This window comes from Trachemys scripta, chromosome 3 (genome assembly GCF_013100865.1).
Source record: "Trachemys scripta elegans isolate TJP31775 chromosome 3, CAS_Tse_1.0, whole genome shotgun sequence".
Taxonomy (NCBI): domain Eukaryota; kingdom Metazoa; phylum Chordata; order Testudines; family Emydidae; genus Trachemys; species Trachemys scripta.
The window spans coordinates 6,529,138-6,552,100 of record NC_048300.1 but is presented as its reverse complement, the minus strand read 5'-3'; the positions used below and the strand labels follow the sequence as shown (position 1 = coordinate 6,552,100).

At 41.5% G+C, this 22,963-nt stretch overlaps 1 protein-coding gene across 1 annotated transcript in view; it reads left to right on the top strand.

Moving 5' to 3' along the window:
• Positions 1–22,963, top strand: part of CFAP61 (cilia and flagella associated protein 61) — a 182,367-nt gene that overhangs the window by 107,848 nt on the left and 51,556 nt on the right. Inside the window, exons 20-22 of the mRNA XM_034764040.1 lie at positions 4,718–4,886; positions 9,660–9,834; positions 19,846–20,138. Of these exons, the coding sequence (XP_034619931.1) occupies positions 4,718–4,886; positions 9,660–9,834; positions 19,846–20,138 (637 nt within the window). The remainder of the gene's footprint in view (positions 1–4,717; positions 4,887–9,659; positions 9,835–19,845; positions 20,139–22,963) is intronic.

Sequence of the window (22,963 nt, the reverse complement as noted above, 5' to 3'; positions counted from 1 at the left end):
GATCTTTGGTGGGATTTTAAAAGCTCCTAAGTGATTTTGGAACACAAGTCTCATTGACTGTCAATGACATTTGTGCTTCTAAATCACACGTGTGCTTTTCCAAATCCTACCTCTCTTTATTATTCACTTTATAGAAAGTCCTTCCTCTTCCCTTTATCCTATTTGTTCATTTCCGTCTCTTATTTGTGTCCTGTCAGAACTTACGGCCAGATTTTCAAGAGCATTGACCATCCAAAACTCTCCTCAAAGTGAATGGCAGATGTGTATGCTGAGAACCTCTGAAAATCTGCACATTAGATCACAGAGCTCGTCAGGGCTCTTGTTTCTGTGAAGCATGTATCCCATTTCTGGGTACTCTAATAACAATAATAATTAATAATCATTAGCAATCAGACCTGTATTTGAATATGAATATTTATAAATATGAATATTTATATTTAATAGTAATCTTTAATATTAATATAAAATATGGCAGTATTGGTACTAATAATAATCGTTGTTATTACATTGTTCCTTTTCAACTTTCTCTGTTTATTGTTTATAATGCCAAGGAACTTAGGGGTTCAAACTTGATCAGGATCCCATATTTTTTAGTCACGCTGTGTTTGGGAACTGGTCCATAGCTCACTGAAATCAGTGGAATAACTCTCATTGCATTTATATTGGGCCTTTTTCCACTATACACCAAATAAAAAATAAAGTTGTTCTAGAGGCACTCAATGCTGATGTGCTTTGTTTGCTAAATGGAATATTTTATTCCTGGCGGCAGTGACTCCAGCTCACAGAATGAGTGAGTTCCAGGCTTTGCACATTGCTTCAAAAGGATAAAGTAGTGCTACAGATTGGTCCTAGATTCTTTTTAAATGTGGCATCTGCGTTTCACCTTAATCAGTCAGTTATCTTGCCAACATTTTCTGATGTATATTTCCCCATAAAGACCTTACTTCACAAGCTTGATGTTGAAAGGTCTATGACTTCTATCTAGAACATCCATTCAGCTTTCTATTTCATTCAAAAGCCACTGTAATTTGGATCTTCAGGGTCCATCCCTTCATGGTCCTGTAAGCAGCTTGTCTTTACAAGTAGCACAAACCTCCAACTGTTCTAGAAGAACCTTGTGGAGTTTAAGAGATGATTTTCCCTCTTCCGGTGTGAGGATCTGGGTTCAAGCCAGACAAGTAAGGTGTTCTGTCACCACCTACCCTGTAGTCCTGGGTGCCTTTGTACTGTGCAGCTTTGGTTCAGAGCCCTGATACCAACAGCCTGATCATTACCACACTGATCTCACCCTGGCTTCCACCAGCTTGGTTGCTCCTTGCACGGTAACACCAACACCTTTCCAGTCCCAAGTTCTCCCCAAATAACACCTTTCTCTGCAGTGCTCAGCCCCTCTGACTGTAGCATTCACAAAATCTTATCAAGTTCACTGCTCCTTTAAAGAGACACAGCAGCTTATTAACTTAACTGGGGTTGACAGACTTTCCACTTCAAACAAAGCACTGAGTTGGTTTATAGGTAAAGTAAAACAAGTTTATTTACAAAAGGACATAGGTTTAAGTGATACCAAGTAGAAAGAATAAAGATAAAAATGGTTACAAACAAAAGTAAAATGTGTTTATAAGACTGAAACTTAACTTAATTAGTTATAGTTCTAGTTCAATATAGTTTCCCTACTTAAAGCAACTTCTCCAGCATGACTGGCTTTTCCAGCCAGGATCAACCCTTACAGATTCAAAGAGCTGGCTGCTTTGTTCCCTCAAGAGATGAATAATTTAGGGTTCAATCTCCCTCTCTTCAGAGTCCCACAAACCTCTGAAATGTATTCTTCTATAGGGTCTCCCCACATAAAGTTCCTTTCCCCTGCTGGGTGTGGACACCATGCTGTCTGATGCAGACTCCATGCTGGTTCCTCCCCATTGTTGATTTTTACAATGCAAATGATTTCTTCCTGCAACCTCCAATACAAATGAATAGGCCATTGAATTTGACCACACCTGGTTTGAGGTGTTGACCTCTTTCCTTTGTCTGGAGAAAAACTGTTTATGAACTCTTCCTAACATGCCTGGTTTAAGCATATTTTAGTCACATATTTCCAGCATATCTGTAAAGTTCTTTGTGGGTAAACCATACAGACATCACTCAATATTAATAATCAGAGGGTTATTAGTTTTCCAATTATATATTACATGCCACCTTTTGGATAAATATCATGACAACAGTGTGTCATCTGGCATCGGGGTGCTCTTAGGGTCACATCTGGGTTTTTGTAAGGGAAGTATCAAGACTCAGAGGATTTGAAGAGCAGCCAGCCACATGGAGTTCTCCACATACTTCCACAAGCCACTATTGCAAAGACTCAGCCCTGTGCAATAATTCAGATTATTATAGTTTCCAGGTTGAAAATGCTTTCTCCCTGGTCTCCTAGATATTTTATGGGAATAGGTCTATAGATTGTCTGTTGTTTAGGTATTTTATCTTCATATATGAGAGAGAAAAGCAATTTGGGGAGGAGTGTTTTTCTTCACACCAGTCTGTAAAGCAGTGAGCACACTGTTAGTGTGATATAGTTGAGACTTTGGGATTTCTTATAATTTGAATGAATAAGGGTGCTAAAGAGGCTCCGTTTCTTTCTGGTTTTGCTAGAAAGATCCCTTTGTAAACAGCAGCTTCTAAATCTTTGATACCCTCTCTAGAAAATACTGGACTGTCACATATCTATTTAAGGAGGCTAGATTTAAAACAGGCAATTACCCCCTCCCCCATAGACTTTGGTGCAGCAAAAATAGATCTTGGCCAATATTTTCAAAAGCAACCAGTGATTTGGGGTGCCTACCTTGAAACACCTTAAAAGGGTCTTATTTTCAGAAAATACACAGCACCCACTTACTGAAAATCAGACTCCTTTGAGGTGTCTCAGCTGGACATAAAAAATTGAGGCAATCAAAATCACAGGTCATTTTTGAACATCTTGATCAAGCTTATCACCATTATCTTCAGTTTATACCTTCCATCATACTTCTGTAACAGCACTAAAGGCAATGGTGTTATACTGAGGGCAGAAGTTGACCTACAAAATTTTAATTATTGAGATAGTGTGTGAGCCAGAAAGAACCAGCTTTGCTTTCAGAACCTAGAGTGAGTTTGTGTGTCTGACTGGTGGGGGAGGGGGGGGAATAGTAAAATGAGCAAATTTGATATGGAGTCATTGAGACTCAATAAATGTGGCACCCCTGAGAGGAAAACCACCTTTTAAGATCTAAGCACTAAGATGAATGTCTGCTGGTAGTCTCCTATCTTCCAAAATAGATGAATTTCTATATACAAATGTCATCTGTGGCACCAAAGTCCTGTTTTCACAAGAATTTTAAGAGGTTGTCGCATTTACTTTCATTGAGACTCAGGCTCCTAAGGGCCAGATTTTCAAAGGGAATTAGGTGCCTAACCTGCTTAGGTGCTTTTGAAAATCCCATTAGGCATTTATCTACATCTTTAGCTGCCTAAATACCTTTAAAAATCTGTCCCTGAGTGCCTAATTCACTTTTGAAAATGGGATGAAGGCTCCTACATAACTGGTACTTTTAAAAATTTTATCTAAAGCGTAGGTTTTATCATTCACAGTGTCATTGGGCCATCAGTCTTTATGAAAACCTTGAACAAAATAAATAAATATGACACTTGCTAAGAGTTAGGATAGAAGTAGTGAGTCTGTCTGAACAAAACAACTGAGTAATCTGAGTAAACCTCTTTCCTCACTTACCACCAAACAGTCAAGAGTAAAAAAGGCCTCTATGGCTGCAATTGCTAAATGGAAGAGGGCTTTGTTTATAGAAGAATTGCACGTAAACTGTTCTTTGTTGCATTGTATATAAATTAATTGCTTTCAAAATTCCTCCTCTCCTTAAGGGTTGGGAATGAATTGCTTGTCAGTCAGACCCTGTGTTTATGAGGATTATCAGACATACACTTTCAAGAGAGAGAGAGATTTTCATTTGCCTGCTAATTTCTTCCTCTTGGCGCATATGATAATCTCCCTCTCCCTCCTGTGAATGGCATCTCTTTGGTTGCTTCATACAGCATTTTGAAGGTTTCTTTAATGTCATTACAATGTTTTTCATCCTTACCATTTTGGAAGAGCTCATCTGGAGAGGGAAAGCAGAAGAGCAGATCTGATGATATCTCTGCCCTTTACTGGCATTTCTGCCTTTGTAGCCGTCTTTGTAGTTGTAAACACTATCAGAGCAGGGCTATGTAAGACAGTAGTTATACTAGTGGTTAGTGGTCTCACCACAGCTGTTACTGGTGGAGCTGAACTAGTGGTAGCAAAAGTAGGAATATTTTAGCAAAAGGGCATTTTGTAGAGACAGCCAAAGAGAGGAAATTATCAGGTAAGAAAAACAGTTTCTTTTACAGATACAAAACTCTGCACGGTGCATCAGACTGCAAATTTGAACCATAGTAAAGTATATATTTCTGACTTGTTTTTAAACTCTGTTGTAGTGTGGCCTGACGCTGGGAGGAATTATTTGGTTTTAACAGGAACTTGTCAGTTTGTAACTGAGTGTTTCATAATGAATAATCTCTCACTATAGGCTTTAGTAAGCTCACAGCAAGACAACAGACTTGAACCACTAGGGGACTTGAACCAACTCACCAGATGTCTAATTAATGCCTGCTGTCAGCTGCTAAAATGTCACTTATAGATATTCTTTCTTCACAGCCACTGTTTTAATGATAAAGATTATGCATTGATGTCACTTTGTTCCTGGGTTAATGTTGTGGTTGGTAAAATGACTGGCATAGACCGAGCTGCCAAACATGTAGTGGTTTCCAAAGGAAAAAAAGTGCCATATGACCACCTTGTTCTCTGTACTGGGCAGCAATACCAGGTAAGATTGTGCACATAGTGAATAAATGAACATTTGATGTTTACAGTGATTAACAATTAATATGTTTGTGGAGAGGGTCACAGTTCAGGGCAGCTGCACCTGTATTTCTCCCCTGATGGTTCAGCAGTCACCTCTCTTGGGTGGGGACCCACATCTCTCTCCTTCTTGTCCACAGCTTTTCCAGGCTGCACAGATCCCTGGCTACACTGTGAGTTGCAAGCTAGGTGGCCTAAACGCCCAGTATCTGTATGTTGCTTTCTCCTGAAGGGCTATAAACAGCGTAATTGCCCACCGTTAAGTTACCACACAGCTCTTTCTAAGCAAGGACATTTATTCTTATGATGAAAATATTACAGAGAAAACATATTAAAATAATAAAACAACCTACAGGCATGCTACTAAGCTTACCTCTGATTACCCCCAACATCAACAAGGGCTTTGGCAAGCAGGGCCGGCTCCAGGCACCAGCTTAACATGCAGTTGCTGGCGGCGGCCAAGGGAGAGGGGTGGCACGTGCGGCAATTCGGGGGCGGCAAGTCCCTCACTCCCTCTAGGAGCGAAGGACCTGCCGCTGAACTGCCATTTGCTGCCGCCGATTGCGATCGCGGCTTTTTTTTTTTTTTTTTTTTTGCTTGGGGCGGCAGAAATGCTGGAGCCGGCCCTGTTGGCAGGTGATCAGTCCATCAAACCCCACCAAGCAGTGGTTACAAATTCATAACAGCTTCAGCTCAGAACAGTCACCCCCATGAGTCTGTGAGTTCCTCCTTTATACAGTTTGGGCCTTTGATGTTGGGATCCTGGGAACAGGTAATCGGCAGACAGTCACCCTGTCCTCATGGTATAGCTTCAATGGGCTGGGTGTTGCATAACTGGAGGTGCTGTGGAGGGTGGAATTGGCATTTCCCCCTAGATATCGCCCAGTAAATCCACTTTACATGTGTTGTCCCAAAAGATCATTCTTTTCTGCTGCATTGTCCAATATAATCCTTTGGTCATCCAGGCCCGCAATGATACATAACCTTGGCATTTTTAGTACAAAAGACTCCAAAGATGGTCAAATTTTATTCAGGAAGGTTTATCACAGGTAATGCAGGAAATTGTCTTATCTGTCACAGTGAGCACAGGAGCAGAGAAGTCCACAGCAAGTCTGTTACCAAAGGCCAACAGCCTATAAAAGGACTTAGGTTTCATCCAACAGTCCTTAATGGAAACTGTTATTGAATTCCCTGGGAATTGTGCTTGAGTAAGAACTGCAGAATTAGGCATTACGATCATGACTTTTGGCAAGGGGTAAGATTTTTGACCAAAATAGTTAAATTGATACAACCTCTAGTGAGGACATATTTACATCGCTATAAAGGTACTTTATTCCTGTATAGTTTATTCCACTTCCTGTATGGAAATAAGCTATACTAGTATAAGCACATTTATATCAGTATAACTGCCTCATCGCTCGGGGGTTGTATTGCTTTAACTGTACTGGTATATTTAAAGTGATATAATTTTTGTGTGTATTCAAGGCAATTTTACCCAAAACTTCCACCAGTGATCGCACAGGTGGGAGCTGTAGGATGAACAAGGTTATGACAGCTTCCAGGCTTTTTACTACCGTGACAATTAAGCCTGCTGCAAAGCAGGTTTAGTTAACATAGCAGTAAAAGTAGGTCCAGACATGGGAACCTTCTCTGCATTAGGGCTTCTATGCAGCTAAACCTGTGGTAGCACTGGTGGGAATTTTTTTGTAAAAACCACCAGCATGCACAAGGCTTGAGAGAATTGCAACTGAATATAATAATAATCCTAAATCCCCACAGGCATATATTACAGTAACAAATACTTTCTTTAAGCATAAAATGAAATATATTTCTATTGGAAATGTAGATTCTGTTTGTTATGCAGTGAAGTCATACAGCATTTACTTTATTGGCCAGAGCCTTAGCCCAGGAGAGAAGGGGAGTCGTCTGGGGCCAGTTCTCAAGCTGCAGTGGTTTTGGCCTCACTGCTGAAGCAGTGCTGGGGCAGCTCTAAATTGCTACACCTGACTGTGGTCCCTAATGGTGAGAATTTGCAGAATGGGGCTGAGCTCTGCTCTGACCCTGACACATGCCCCTTTGTGTGTGGCTGGGCCGCTTTCCATTTTGTACCCTTAGTGCAGTTCTGCTCTCAATAGTGACTCTAAAAAGGGCATTGTGGAGTTCCATGTTTATTGTGCCTCCGACTTCCACATTAAATGTGCTCAGAGGTAAATAAAATGATGTTTCATGCTATCTGTCAGCCCTGCATACGCATCTTGGACTCGGCCAGCCACAGTGGGTTCTTTTTCTTGTGTATCATCACAAGGCAATAAGATTCTAAAACCAAGTTGTGCCCTATGTCACACATGTGCAGCTGCATTGCCTTCAATGAGTTTACACCAGTAACTAATTGTTTTTTAGGTAAAACGCATCAAAAACCTATATTTGTCACTAAAATCAGCAGATCTGACTGAATATGGTTTTTTAGCCTTTTTTTATAGCACTTGTCCCCTTAGTCATAAACATTAATGTTAATCTTCAACCCCTCAGTGAGGTCAGGAATGCACACAAGGAACAGAGCTGTTGAGTAAAAAAGTACCATTTTTACATAGTTGCTTTTCAGAGTAGAACGTCGCTTTGAACAGCTAAATATGTTCACAGTTCAACAGATGGACTAAAAAGTTAAACCAAAATGCACCCTGAACTTGTTTGGATCTCCCTCTTCAGCTTTTACAATGTGAAAGACATCTTTTGGAAGCACCCTACCACCTGCAAAGCATGTTGGGGATAGTAGCTAAGCTGGAGGAGAGAGAGAGAAAAATAAGGAGGGGAAGGGGAAATGCAGAATTTATCTGCCTTTGCTGTTAAAAAGCTCAAGATTTTTTTAAAAGTACAGAAGCTAGGGAGAAGTATTTTATAATCCAATTTCTATTTTATTTACGTAGGGCTAGCTTTTGCCACCCTTATGAGTTGTACCTTACTTGGCAAGTAGTGGCATTGATTTCAATAGGTCTGCTGATTTAAGATGCTATTCAGTATGAATGAAAGTGGCAGAATGTTTCCTTATTGGGTAAATAAGATATGGAGATGCCACATCTGTGTTTCATGTGACTAGATCACATGAAGCCAGGTGGCCAATGAGAGCTTTTTCTTTCTTCAATAAAATTATGGTTTAATTGGTTACTGTAATAGTAATGTTAAACTATTCAAACTTTCATGTAATTTTTATCTTACACACACAAAAAATTGTAGCCCTCTCTCTCACACAGAATTGCTCCAATTTTAGAAATTTTAGTTTTGCTGTGAAAAGGAAAAAAGAGCTTGTTGTAGTTAAAATTTTGCTTGTGAAAATTCTTACTGTATGTTAAACAAATAATTACCAAGATGCTTTATCTGCATATTTATACAATTCTGGTAGCCAATTGTTGTGAAGTCCCTTTTAGTCTGTACATTATTCACATTTTTGTTGTTAATTTTCTTATGTTCACTTCTTAACACCACTGTTTTAAATGAACACTTATTAAGAGTTGCGGGGAGTTCCACAACTATGGATTTCCCCTACAGCCAGTTCCTGTTAGTGTCTGTTTCTGGATCATCAGAGCACACCTGGCTTGAACAGGGTGACGTGAGATTCAAATTCTATTTTCTACCATGCCATTCTTGATCATCTTCTTTACTTTTAACCCCCTAAGGCTGTTCAGTTGCAATTGCAAGATTCTTGTGGAACTTTTTAACATTCATCATTCTCTCATTTATGAAAACTGGCTGTGATGCTTTGCATACTGATCATTGTATATAACTCATTACAAAAAGCAATAACCATGAAATGAAGCACAGTTTTATACCATTGCCAGCAATTTTGCTGTTTAGCAGAATGTTTCCACAAAAGTGATAGTCACAAATGTAATTTTTCTGGTGAAACCCTTTCAGTGTTCCAAGAGGTATTTTTGAACATATTGTTATAAACAATGGCCCAGATCCTGTTGTTTACCTGAGCTGTCCTTGTGCAAGAGCAAAGGAAGGGGGATCAAAGGTAGCTTTTAGCATTCTTCATACTGGGACTGACCTAGACTCTGGTTCTAATTTATGCCCTGCTGTCCTCAGCGTCAAGAGATTGTTTTGGCATTCGGGGATAATCAGGTTGTAGAGAAACCCAAGATACATCTTCTTTGAGCCACACTCCCTATGCTGGAGATCAGGAGAGTGGTGGTGTGGAACTGCACGAATATTCCTCTGCCACCCCAGGAGTCTCCTACAGCAGGAGAATCCTCTGATAGCTGAACTCACAGGCTGTCCAGCTGCTCTGCACAGCCAGAGCAGGGCAAAGCATGAAGAGCATGCCCCAAGATGGGAGCCAATAACCATTGTGGTAAAAGACAATTCCCATAAAATGGAGAATTGAGGGGTTTTTGTCATTTCGGTTTTTAATTGACTATGTTTGAAGATAAATGTAAGCATATGATGTGTGCTGCATTGTGTGTGTGTGTGTGTACGCGCATATACACATAGCAAAAAAAATTGCTAATTTCTTCAAAATCCTGCATTGCTTCACAGATCCTGCAAGGAACAGAAAATTTGATATAGTAACACTCATCTGTTCTCTTTATGACCAGTGATTTGTTGATTACAAATTATATGTCCAAAAGGAATCAGAGTGTTACAGGGCTAGCAATTTTTATATGGTCAGATACTTTGTGTCATTGCTATTCAAAGTCTCAGTTGACAGTTATCAATTTTATGTGCTTTATATTTATGTCAGGTTCCATGTCCCACTGGAGCAGAGATCAGTAAACTTCAGACTAACAGGGAAGTCATACACAGCTGTAAACGAAGATATACTGGTGAAGTTCCTACCAATCTCTTTAATCTCTCTGATGATCAAGACTGCTTAAAGGCAGGTCACTGGTTAAAAGAAAACTTTATCAATTCACAGGGTAAGGATTTTAGTGTAAACACGCACATTTTCAGAAATGAATTTAGGCTTATTGTTTCTCCTTTTCCAATGTATAATTAGTGCCTAATTAATTCTAACAAAATCTTTCATCTGCCACGCTTTGTTTTCCAGATTAATTTACAATTTGTTGTTGTTTTTGGGTATCCAGCATATTTTGCTAGGAAAAACGGCTTGAGATTACTTAATTATCTATAATTATTATATGACACAAAATGAATGCCCTAAAAGCAAAGCCTGGCTAGAATCATTAATTAAGTAATTGAAGAATAATTTAATTGGTAAACATGTTTTTCAATTATTTTGGAAAATATGTCGATCTGAAAAGCGCTATAGAGAAAAGAATTAGCATGGATATTTTTTCAAATGCTATTGTCTTTGTGCTGCGTATCATCTTTAGTTACAGCCCCTCAGACAGAATTGCCTGTGTACTGTATTTTCTATTAAACTATAAAAGTCACACATTTGTGTGAATCTCTATATCCATCATCACATTTGTGTTGTCTCAAACTGTCTTCAGTAGATCCTCCATTTATTGCTCACAAATTATTAAAATTAGACTAAAATACACCTTATATTTTCTTTGAGAGCCTCTTAGATTTCACATACATGGTGCTGAGTTCAGTTTGTGTATGCAACAGAAAATATGTGGGATCATCATGACTTCCTCTACAGAAAAAAAAATAAAATGGGCTCACATTATAGCACTTCCGATCAGAACTTATATAGAGCTAGGAGGAGGAATTGTATCTTTAGAGATAGGTATTCTAGCTGATTGCTACAACTGGAGTTCCCTAAAGGTGTAGTCTAACCTAGTGGTTCTCAACCAACGGCCCGGGGGTTTCTGGGGGGGCTGTCAAGCAGGGCCAGCATCAGACGCACTGGAGCCCAGGGCAGAAAGCCGAAGCCCCATTGCATAGAGCTGAAGCCCGAGGCCCTGAGCCGTACCATCTGAGGCTGAAGCTGAAGCCTGAATAGCTTAGCTTCATGGGTCTCCCTGTGGCACGGGGCCCCAAGCAGTTGCCCTGTTTGCTGCCCGCTAACGCCGATCCTGGCTTTTATATGCAGAAAATCAGTTGTTGTGACACAGGTGAGCTGTGGAGGTTTTATAGCATGCTGGGGGGGCTTCAGAAAGAAAAAGGTTGCGAACTCCTGGTCTTCATCTACTCACTTTCACTTGAGAGCATAATAAAAAAATGATAGTTATAGGGTATGATCTACAAAAGTGCATGTCCTACTTAATAGGCCTTTAAGGAGATTGTCAGACTGCTAGAACTTTTTATTCCTCCTCCACTGGGGTACTTCTGGGGGTCGGTTCTTGGCCCTACACTATTTTATATTTTTATCAGTTACCTAGAAGAAAACATAAAATTATCACTGATAAAGTTTGCAGATAATACAAAAATTGTGGGAGTGGTAAGTGATGAAAAAGACAGGTCACTGATACAGGGAAATCTGGATTCCTTGGTAAGGTGGGCGCAAGCAAACAATGTATCTTTTAATATGGCTAAATGTAAATATATACATCTAGGAACAAAGAATGTAGGCCATACTTATAGGATGGGGGACTTTGTCCTGGGAAGCAGTGACTCTGAAAAAGATTTAGGGGTTGTGGTGGATAATCAGCTGAACATAGGCTCCCATTGTGATTCATGGATGCATAAATGGGAATCTCAAGGAGGAGTAAAAACGTAATTTTACCTCTTTATTTGATTCTGGTATGACTGCAGCTGGAATACTGTATCCAGTTTTGGTGTCCACAATTCAAGAAGGATGGTGATAAATTGGAGAGGATTCAAAGAAGAGCCACAAAAATGATTGAAGAGTTAGAAAACCTGCCATATAGTGACAGAATTACAGAGCTCATTCTATTTAGTTTAACAAAGAGACGGTTAAGGGGTGACTTGATTACAATCCATAAGTACCTACATGGGGAACAAATATTTGATAATGGTCTCTTCAGCCTAGCAGAAAAAGCTGTAACGCGATTCAATAGCTGGAAGTTAAAGCTAGCCAAATTCAAACTGGAAGTAAGGTGCACATTTTTAACAAAGAGTGTAATTAAACATTGACCAAGGGTCGTGGTGAATTCTCCATCACTAGCCATTTTTAATTCAAGGCTGGATGTTTTTCTAAAAGATGTGCTCTAGGGATTTATTTCGGGAAGTCCTATGGCCTGTGTTATACAGGAGGTCAGGCTAGAGGATCACAATGGTCCCTTCTGGCCTTGGAAACTATGAATCAATGAAAAACTAATACTGGTACAACATGTGAAACGTTTCATCAGGCGAGGAAGAAGAACAGTAGAGAATCAGAAGGCTCTTTCTGATTAATAGGTATTTCCTCATCACTAGACTCTTATTGTTCCTCTGTTAAAATCCTTAGATGTAGCAGGAGGTTCTTTCCTATATCCTTGCCTGATTTTCTTTTTCTTTTTTTATCATCAATATGCCTTCCATAGTGGTGGGGGACTCGTGTCAGAGTTTGAAGAGGAATCAGAATTGTTGGATGAAGAAACCACTAATGTTGGAGCCATAACAGAGGATTGTAGGATTTGAGTGGGCTCACATCCTTAATTGTACTGCCATGTTAGCTCAGAGAAATTTTCACCACAAGAAACCCTGGTTTCTTCCTGCAGAGGTGATTTAGCTGGCACCAAAATTAAGGTGATCAGGTTCTCCACAATTGGTGACTCAGGCTCTGGAGTAACCTTGAGATCTGCTAAGGACACAAATAAAACCTCTCCCTGCTGAGAAATTGTTTGGAAGAGGCATCTGTACTGAGGGTGCTATTGCTGTCTTCCTTTGTGTTTGAAGAATCTTCAGAGGCTGGGACCACTGGTGCCGAGCTAGATTTAATGAATAATGAGGATGCCAACAAAGAAGAAGCCAGAATAGATAGTGCTGAGTGCTCTGGAGCAATGGGGGACAGTGCCAATAAACCTGGTGCCATGGTGCAGTGTAATAAATGTATCTTTGCACTCCTATGCCCTTGAGCCCTTGTTACTGATGAAGATCTCTGTGCTGACTTTTTACTATGGTGCAGCACTGAGAATTCTGGTCCCACTTTTTCCTGTGCTGGCAGCAATGGCTCCTTTGAGGAGCCCTTCCTCTTACCCGGTAGTGGGGACAAGCTTGGTGTTGGGAAGCCAGCTTGGAGTCTAAATGTCTCAGTCTTCAGACAGCAGGAATCCCTAACTGCTCTGATGGATTTTTGTAGAGTCTCTTTCTATTTCTTTATTGCTCCTGAGCTCGATATCATGACTCTAGTGACTGGAGCGCTGGAAGGATGAGCCAGGAGCGAAGAAGTCTTTTTGGTCCGTGTAGACCCTGTCGGTGTGCTTTAACATAGTGCTGTTCGATAAAGTACTACATTAAAGGGCACTAGGCAACCTTTGGTGTATATGGACCAATTAATGCGCAACATGGTGCACTTTAGAAATCACATCCGTTGTTGAGCGCATTACCCCATTGTGTAGACAAGACCTAAGTGATGGGCTGTGTTCTTCACCCAAATAGTAGAGACACGTGTCAAGCATGTCTGCCAGAGGGACAATCCCCCCATAGGACGTGCATGACATGAAGCCAGGAGATCAAGGCCCTGTCATAAGCCCTGCTCCGATCTGCTCTCTCCTCTTCTTTTTTACTACCAACGGCTAAATGAAACAGTAACTACAACTAAGTATAAACAAATTAACTACAAACTACAGAAGGGACACAGTGTTGTTCACTGCCTAAGGCTGTTTGAGAGAACTGACTGGCAGTTGGTGTCTTTGTGCCCTTTATGCCCTCAGAAGGGGTGTGTGTGAGGGTATACATGGTGCATGTGCAACACCTGATGGACACAACGAATGAAAATGTCCCAAGCTCCTGTACTGGGGAGTAGACAATATAGAATCATGAGACTAGAAGGGACTTTGAGAGGTCATCTAGTGCAGTCCTCTGCACTCATGACAGGACTAAGTATTATCTAGACCATCCGTGACAGGTGTTTGTAGATTTTTAAGAGCAGGTTAGACAATGATGGAGATTCCACAACCTCCCTAGGCAATTTATTCCAGTGCTTAACCACCCTGACTTTTAAGAAATTTTTCCTAATGTCCAACCTAAACTGTCCTTGCCGCAATTTAAGCCCATTGCTTCTTGTCCTATCTTCAGAGGTTAAGAAGAACAATTTTTCTCCCTCCTCCTTGTAACAACCTTTTATGTACTTGAAAACTGTTATCATGTCCCCTCTCAGTCTTCTCTTTTCCAGACTAAACAAACCCAAGTTTTTCAATCTTCCCTCATAGGTCATGTTTTCTAGATCTTTAATCATCTCCTTTCAAAAGAGCTAGCCTGGTATTTGAAGCGCTCAGTGAAACTCGATTGGCAGATGAGGGCATTGTTACAGAACTGGCTGGGGGTTGCACCTTCTTTTGGAAGGGAAAAGAACCACACGAAGATAGAATCCATGGGGTGAGAATTGTCATCAAGACCAAACTCTTGCAATGTCTTGAAGACTTTCCATTAGGCATTAACAAAAGACTCATGAAACTCCGGTTACCACTAAATAAGTCGCGATTTGCTACCATCATCAGTGCATATCGCCCATCTTGACAAGCCCCTCTGATGCTAAGGAACAGTTCTACTCTGATCTCGACTCTCTCATCAAGTCAACACTACAAAGTGACAAACTCATCATCCTAGAAGATTTCAGTGCAAGAGTCGGTAAAGATAACAACAACTGGCAAGGAGTCATTGGGAAAAATGGCATGGGAAAAATGAACAAAAATGGTCTCCTACTCCTAATTAAGTGTGCAGAACAAGCCCGACAATTACAAATACCATCATGTTTTCATTGATCTGAAAAAAGGATTTGATACAGTCAATAGAGAAGGATTATGGGATGATCCTCAGCAAACTTGGTTGCCCACCAAAACTTGGGTAAAGATAATTTGTTTATTTCATGAGGGGATGAAAGGTCAGGTACCTTTTAGTGGAGATCTCACTGACTCCTTTCCTATTTCAAATGGAGTCAAACAAGGCTGTGTCCTTGCCCCTGTACGGTTCAACCTCTTCTTCACCCAAGTTCTCAACCATGCTACAAATGGGCTCAACAGAAGCATATACATCAGATACAGATGGCTCCGTCTTCAGTCTAACAAGGCTTAAAGCAAAAGAACTACTAATAAGAGAAGCACGCTTTGCGGATGATTGTGCCCTCCTAGCACACACAGAGGGAGATCTCCAGTGCATTGTAGATCGCTTCGCTGAAACATTAAAATTGTTTGGCCTCACAATCAGCCTGGAGAAAACTCTGGTGTTTCACCAATCATGTTCACCGCTCCATGCCTTATCCCCTAGCATATCCATTATTGGAAGCCAACTAAAGCAAGTTGACAGTTTTACCTATCTCGGCAGCAACATCTCCAATGATGGATCTCTTGACAAAGAGATCACAAACAGGATACAGAAGCTTCTCAGTTATTAGGAAAGCTACGTAGCAAAGTCCTGAAATCACACAACATAACCCTCTCAACAAAAATAAAACTTCATAATGCTTTTGTGCTCACATCTCTCCTCTATGGCTGTGAGACCTGGACACCATACAAATGGCATATCAAACAGCTAGAGGCCTTCCATATGCGGTCTCTGCGCACCATTATGGGGATCCGCTGGCAGGACAAAATTACCAACCTGTAGGTTCTCCAAAAGTCAAATGCCATAAGCATTGAGGCCATGCTAATAAAATCCCAAGTACGCTGGGTTGGACATGTCATTAGGATGCCTGAACATCGACTCCCCAGAAAAATTTTCTATGGAGAATTGGCACAAGGACATCGGAATCAAGGCCTTCCCCGGAAAGCACTATAAGAACAGCATCAAGAACAGCATACACTTTGGTACAATAAACCAAATAATCTTGAGAAGGCTGCGTTAAATAATTAGCCTGGCGACACACAATACTCAGCGCTTTCCAAGCCTTTGAAGAGGACAGAAATAATCAATGGTTAGCTGCAAGGGAGAAGTGTCCTACTACTGCTATAGCTCCCAAGATACTCACCAGTGAATTTGTCTGCCCGATCTGCTCATGAGCATGAGTGTCACGCTTTGGACTTCAGAGTCTCTCCAGAATCCACAAAAAGAGAGCGTGAAAATGTCATCGTCAAACTGATAGACTAAACACACACACTTCAGAACATTTCTCCAGTTTGTCCAGATCATTTTGAATTATAATCCTATCCTCCAAAGCACTTGCAACCCCTCCCAGCTTGGTATCATCTGCAAACTTTATAAGTGTACTCTCTATGCCATTATCTAAATCATGGATGAAGATATTGAACAGAACTGAACCCATAATCGCACTCGTTATGCCCTTCCAGCATGATTGTGAACTACTGATAACTACTCTCTAGGAATGGTTTTCCAACCAGTTATGCACCCGCCTTATAGTAGCTCCATCTAAGTTGAATTTCCCTAGTTTGTTTATGAGAAGGTCATGCAAGACAGTATCAAAAGCTTTACTTAAAGTCAAGATATACCACGTCTACCACTTCCCACATCTACATAAGTAGATCCACATGTACAGAACATCTCAAAGAACCACAGTTACTGTAAAGTAAGTAAACTTTCTTTCTGTGATAAAATCCAGCAACCTAATGCACTGTAGCCTATTATAACTCTAATTGAAATTAATCTGCTATTACCTCTCCATTTTCCACGAAAATAAAAAAGTGGGATGGTTGTAAAATAAAGAACAAAACTTCTCTAATGGCCCAAAATGGATCAATTATTTTCCTCTTTAGGTAAAGACAGTTTACTGCCTTATTAAAAGCATGTTTGTAGAAATGCTGTAGCATTAAAATTCCAGTGCACGAATCACCGAGCAGAGCTTCTGTTGCTCTGTCTAATATGGTTGGGTCTTTATTTTTCCAAGCTGAAAGGATTTGGGTCATGCTGGGGTCATAGAAATCTTGTATTTCCACTTATAGGAAATGATGAGAATGCTCTGTCGTGGAACACGGCATGTAATATTAAATGATAAAGTACTGTGATGGTCTTTATTTATGATTCCTGTTTTTCTGCTGAATATTATTATGTTTACTCACAGATGCATTTTCATGCAGTTAAATAATAAAAACATCTTGAGGAATTACTGTCTGTCTGATGGACATAATTTTAGTCTATAATGAATATCTGTAGTTCCTACAGTACAAGCACTGTAATCTAAATTCACTAATATTGTAATAAGCAGAAACCATAAATTGTTGATTTAACAGAGGTCAGTAAAGGAACAATGTTTTCCTTAATCAAATGTATTGCATTTAATGTTACTATATAAAACAGATTTTTAATTTTTCTTGAGTAACCCAGTGCTTAATTCTGATCTTGCATATATAGAAATGCCAACATATATTACAGCAGCTGACCTTTCCTCTAAAAATTTTGGCCTACCAAATTGCTAGGATATGTGGGTTTCTCAGACTTAAATGCCTTAGAGCAGGGGTCGGCAAACTTTTTGGCCTGAGGGCCACATCACGGTTCTGAAAGAATATGGAGGGCGAATGTGCTACTTACGGCTGCCAGTCCTGGTGCTCTGAGCAGCATGGTAAGGGGGCAGGGAGCGGGGGGGTTGGATAAGGGGCAGAGGGTCTGGGGGGGCAGTCAGGGGACAGGGAACAAGGGCGATTGGATAGGTTGGGAGTCCCAGGGAGCCTGTCAGGGGACAGGGGTGTGGATAGGGGACAGGGCAGTCAGGGGACAGGGAGCAGGGGGGATTGGATAGGGGGTGGGGTCCCAGGCGGATGTTTAGGGGTGGAGGGTCCCGGAATGGGGCAGTTAGGGGACAAGGAGCGGGGAGGTTGGATGGGTCGGAGGTTCTGAGGGGGGCAGATAGGGGACGGGGCCAGGCTGTTTGGGGAGGCACTGCCTTCCCTACCTGGTGTAGTGTATTAAATTGCTCCCCGTAGGAATGTGCTACTTACGGTGTACTACTTACGGCTGCCAGTCCTGGAGCTCTGTAAGTAGCACATTCCTACGGGGAGCAATTTAATACACTAGATCCGGCGGCTCTCGCAGCCGCGCTGCCCGCAGGAGCTCGCAGCCCCATTGCCCAGAGTACATAGATGCCGACTCCGTGGGTGCTCCAGGGCTGGAGCACCCACGGAAAAAAATTGCAGCTCCCCGTGGCCCCGCCCCGCCCCCCTGCTTCAGCTCACCTCTGCCTCCTCCGCAACTGCACCGCCGCGTCCTGGTTCTCCCCCTCCCTCCCAGGGCTTGTGCCGCGAAACAGCTGATTCGCGGGGTAGGGAGGGAGGGGGGAGGAGGGGGAACGCAGCGCGCTGGGGGAAGAGGCGGGGCCGGGATTTGGGGAAGGGATCCAATAGAGGCAGGGAGGGGGTGGAGTTGGAATGGGGATGGGGCCAGGGGCGGGAATGAGGTGGAGTAAGGGCAGGGAAAGGGGCAGGGAGCGCGGGCAACCACCGGCACTGGAGATCCACAGACTATGTGTAAGGGGTCCACAAAAAGTTGTCATTAGCATATAACAGTGGTTTTCAACCTGTGCTCTGTGGACCTCTGGGGGGCCTGCAGACCTTAAATAAAAATAAATTTTTAAATTAATGGAGATATTCTATCTCCTAGAACTGGAAGGGACCTTGAAAGGTCATTGAGTCCTGCCTTCACTAGCAGGACCAAGTACTAATTTTGCCCCAGATCTCTAAGTGGCCCCCTCAAGGATTGAACTCACAACCCTGGGTTTAGCAGGCCAATGCTCAAACCACTGAGCTATCCCTCCCCCCCTATGTGTAAGATTTCCAAAGGGGTCCACAACTCCATTTGAAATTTTTTAGGGGGCTGCAAATGAAAAAAGGTTGAAAATTACTGCCTTGTTGGAATAGCTGCACTGTTTCAACCCTCTGATTTCCTTTGAAGTACATGTTTTCCCGACAGACTTTTGTTGAACACCAAACCATGGGCCAGTTCTGTGTGCGCAGGGAAGACTCAAGACTCTTCTGCCACACCATTCCCCCTCTTCCCATATCAGGCAGAACTCCCACTGTGGTGTCCAGAATCCTCACTCTGAGGGTAGAGATGGAGACTGGACATGCTGGGGGAAGGGGGTCTGCGGTATGCACATCCTTCTCCTTCCAGTTTTATGGCCCGTACCTGAAAAATTCCTGCCACAACCTATAGTACCTTCTCTTTATATTGCTGTTCTGGAGCGTCTGAGGTCCTCTGCAGCCCATTGGTCCCCCCGTTAGCATGGCTCAAATGGAGCTGTGCTGCCAGAGAGCTGGCAAAGGGATACCCACCAGGAGCCAGAGCTGGTACAGAGGCACAGGACTTCCCTATGATTGCCCAGACCTCTTGCAGCTCTCCAGAGATCTGCCAGGCTTGGAGGTGGGCCCCACATACTTACCCACAAGGGAAGAGGCCTCCACCCTTCTCCCACTGATGGGACAACGAGAGGAAATCTCTGTGAAGGATTCCTCATGACGATTTTCCCCCCTGAAGTCCACTCCTGCAGCTCTTGCAGCAAGAGGGGACAAAATCCAGACCCATTTCTATGTAATTTTCAAAACTTAAAAAAAAAAGTGTTTTCCTGTTAACGTGATATTTCTACATTTTGTAGAGAAAATAGATATGTTATGATTTCGAGTCTGTGTCTCTAATACATGCTTTAAATAAGCAAAATGGAGAAAAGGGACAGAGGGGAAAGGAAGGGCAAGATACAAGATTTTTATTTTAGAGGTTTTCAATCAACATAGTTTAAGTTCTGGGGTCATAATGCATGTCATACTTCTGTAATAAGTACTTGCCTACTTTGTGGGATGTTTTGCACAAATTCTTCACTAAATTATCTTAGTTACTGTTGCTAGGTAGCATTGTTTGCTTCATCGTATCAGAGCGATAAGGTCAAAGAGAGCAATTCTGTATTATCATCGTCTGAGTTACACTGATAGAGTTGTTGTTGTTGTGTGTCTTAGAATTTTTTTCCTTTTCCCCCCCAGGGAATGTCATTGTCTATGGGAATACCATTGACATTTATTCCACAGCACAAACCCTCCTATCTCTTGGAATTCATGGTTCTCGCATACACCTTGTGCAGCCACCACTTAGCTCAAATGTAACTTGCCTTAACAACAACGCAATCGAAAAAGCTGTTAAAGAGGCATTGTCAGAGAATGATGTGCGTGTCTATTATGACAGTATATTGGCACAGTGGAATGAAGGTGACCACCCAGATCCTATAACATGTGCTTCTTTCACGACTAATACAAGACCATTTAAACTGCAATGTACAGTAAGTATATGCTTTGTATTCCTTTTGCCCAGCCTGCAAATATAATCAGACCAAGCTAATCCCTGGATGGTTTATCTAGATTTCAGTGTATCTAGAAGATTTAACATTCATTTATTAATCTGAGGGATTTTTTAAAAACTCCAAATAAAACCATTTTAGATTTACAAACAGATTTGGATTAAAGAAGTGTTTAAATCAACAGATATACAAACTGCTATTCACTGTTGAATGATAGGTAGCTTTAATTATTTTTTCAAAATCGTTCTTAAAATATTTCTATTGTTTAAATACTTGCAGTACTCCTACCTATAGTTATCTAAATTTGATTAGGAAACTGAATTCAAGTCAAATTGTAAGATCGCAATGTTAATACTGATGTGCATAAAATGTAACCTACCCTTATTCTAACTATTTTAAATAGATTTTCTTTACCAGGAGGAAATATGTATCAGCCCTCTAAATTCAGGACTGCAATTAACATACAATATCGGCACTGGACTATTTGGGCCAGTCCTTTAACACTTACTATAAGTTGGCTTAGTTGTCTGACTAAGAACTGCTTGTATGAGTCTAAGTTTAAGGATATGCACTTACAGGCGGTCACATGACCATTTTGACATGTCTTTGCTTTGCATGCATTCCCCATTTGTGTAGTAAGTTTGCCACCAAGTTGGAGGGGAAGCCCTCTCATGAGGCTCCGGCAATAAAGTTCCCTCCCAGTTCTCTACCCCTGGAATCTATAAACCCTTTCCTCTCCCCAAACATTCCCTCTCGCCCCTCCTTCTTCCTCTTAGCAACTTGTCCAATTTCTCCTCCTCCTCCTCCTCCTCCCTATAAATGCATCATTCTTCTTTCCCTCTCCCTTACCCCAGCCATCCCTCAGTCCCTTCAACCTATCCTTCTCTGTCCCTCCCACACAGAGCCCTTAGTCTGCTCTGCCACCAACTCCCTCATTTCCCCTCCATCTCCCCCACACTCCCTCATTCTTTCCCTCTTCCTCCCCTCAAAGTGCCCCTATTGTTCCATCACTTACCCCTCTCACCTATTCTTTTGTCTCTCCCTTTCTGTTTGTCCCTCCAACATCATTGCCTTTCCCTGCTCTCCCCCTGCAATGAGTCTGCCATGGTCACTTCCCAGCTCCATGTTTTTCTGACCCCAAAGATGGGGGAAAGAGTACTCCTATAGTTGCTGCTGACATCAGGGACTGTGTCTCCTCTCCTCCTGGCCCTGCCCCATCCCTGTTTGGCAAGGCTCTGCTCTGCACTCAGTCATCTGGGTGAGAGAGGCCCAGACACTGGGGAGCCGAGCCTGCTCCAGAGAAGTGTCTCATTGCAACCTCCTGCCTTCCCAGCCAGGGGACAAAGTGGCTCGTAGAGTGTCATGCATGGTCGCAGGCAGCCTACTGGAACGTACAATTTTCTTGTCTCCTCTCCATAGATATTACACAGCTGATAAGTCTAATTTTAGATCTACCATTGTCAGTATTCCTTTAGTAATACTATGTTGATTAAATATTTTCATGTATGAAGAAGCATAAGTACATCATAGGAACTCTTATCTCCTTCTGCAGTGCCTCTGCTGTGTCAGGGTGCCAAATTCCATGTCCCCTTCGTTTCCCTCTCCCGTTGCATGTTGTTTTCCATGCTGCCCCATGTGGATGGAATGCGTTCTCCAAATCTTAATGTCAAGTCACCAGTCTCTCCTCAATAACATTCTTCCAAAAGTCTCGCTTCTGCCATATCACCTATGTTAAAAACTCTGTGGGACAATCAAGGTGTGTTCATATCTTAATTCTGTAACTGCTTATTCTTATTATTGATCAATCCTTGTTTCACCCAGTCTCTTCCATGCCTTTTTGAACTTGTTTCTTGTCCTCACTTATTATTGGACTTGGCAGCATTTGATTTTTTAAAATAATTTTGATGGATAATGTCAGTGCTTATTTTTAAGCATTTTTTGCTATTTTTATCGATTTAAATTTTCATGGTTGTGCAAAATTATGGGTTAAGAATTTTTTTGCTGATTTTTATCACTTAAAATTTCACAGTTGTGGGAAATTATGGGAGATCAGACAACGGGATTTGGAGTCAGACAATAATTATTTAATGACAGTAGAGACTGAGATTAAAAAAGATAAAGCTTTTTAACCGTTAATACACAAACCATCACATCAGTGCAAAATGTTTAGCTTTAAACTCTAATAAGCTCTCTAGCAAAATTTTTCTTACTTTGCCTATCTGTAAATTTTGATTATTGATGGACATTTTTTGTCAGTTTGTGTGTGTATGGTGAAATTGACGTTTGTCTGAATCTACTGATTAAAAAAAAATCTAATCCTTCCAAGCCTACTTATAATTTGTCTGCATTTAAGGCCTGATCCAAATTTCCACTGATCCTGAATCATGTTGGGTGAACACTCGGACATCTAGACTGCTGACGTGATTGATGAGAGCATTTTTCAGATGTCTAGTGTGGTTTTTCTTTTTTTATATCAAAAAAGTAGTTTTTGACCAAACAATCTATTGCACTTCAAACATTCAGAACTGTGATACGAGTTCATCCAGATTGAATGGGTTGTAATTTCAGCTTCTACCCTCACATGCTTGGGTCAACAGTCCTCACTCACTTGGCAATATCCTAGATTTTGGAAGGATTGCTCCATGTACCACAGGGGTTACTTGAGGCAGCTGCTTTACCTTCATGGCTGCTCCAAATGACTCTGGATTTCTTTGTGGCAGGATTCTTGTGTTGTGAGTACCCCAAGGTGGATGAATACGTTTATCTGCCCAGGAGATATGTCCTCTTGTGCCAGTGTCTCATTCGAT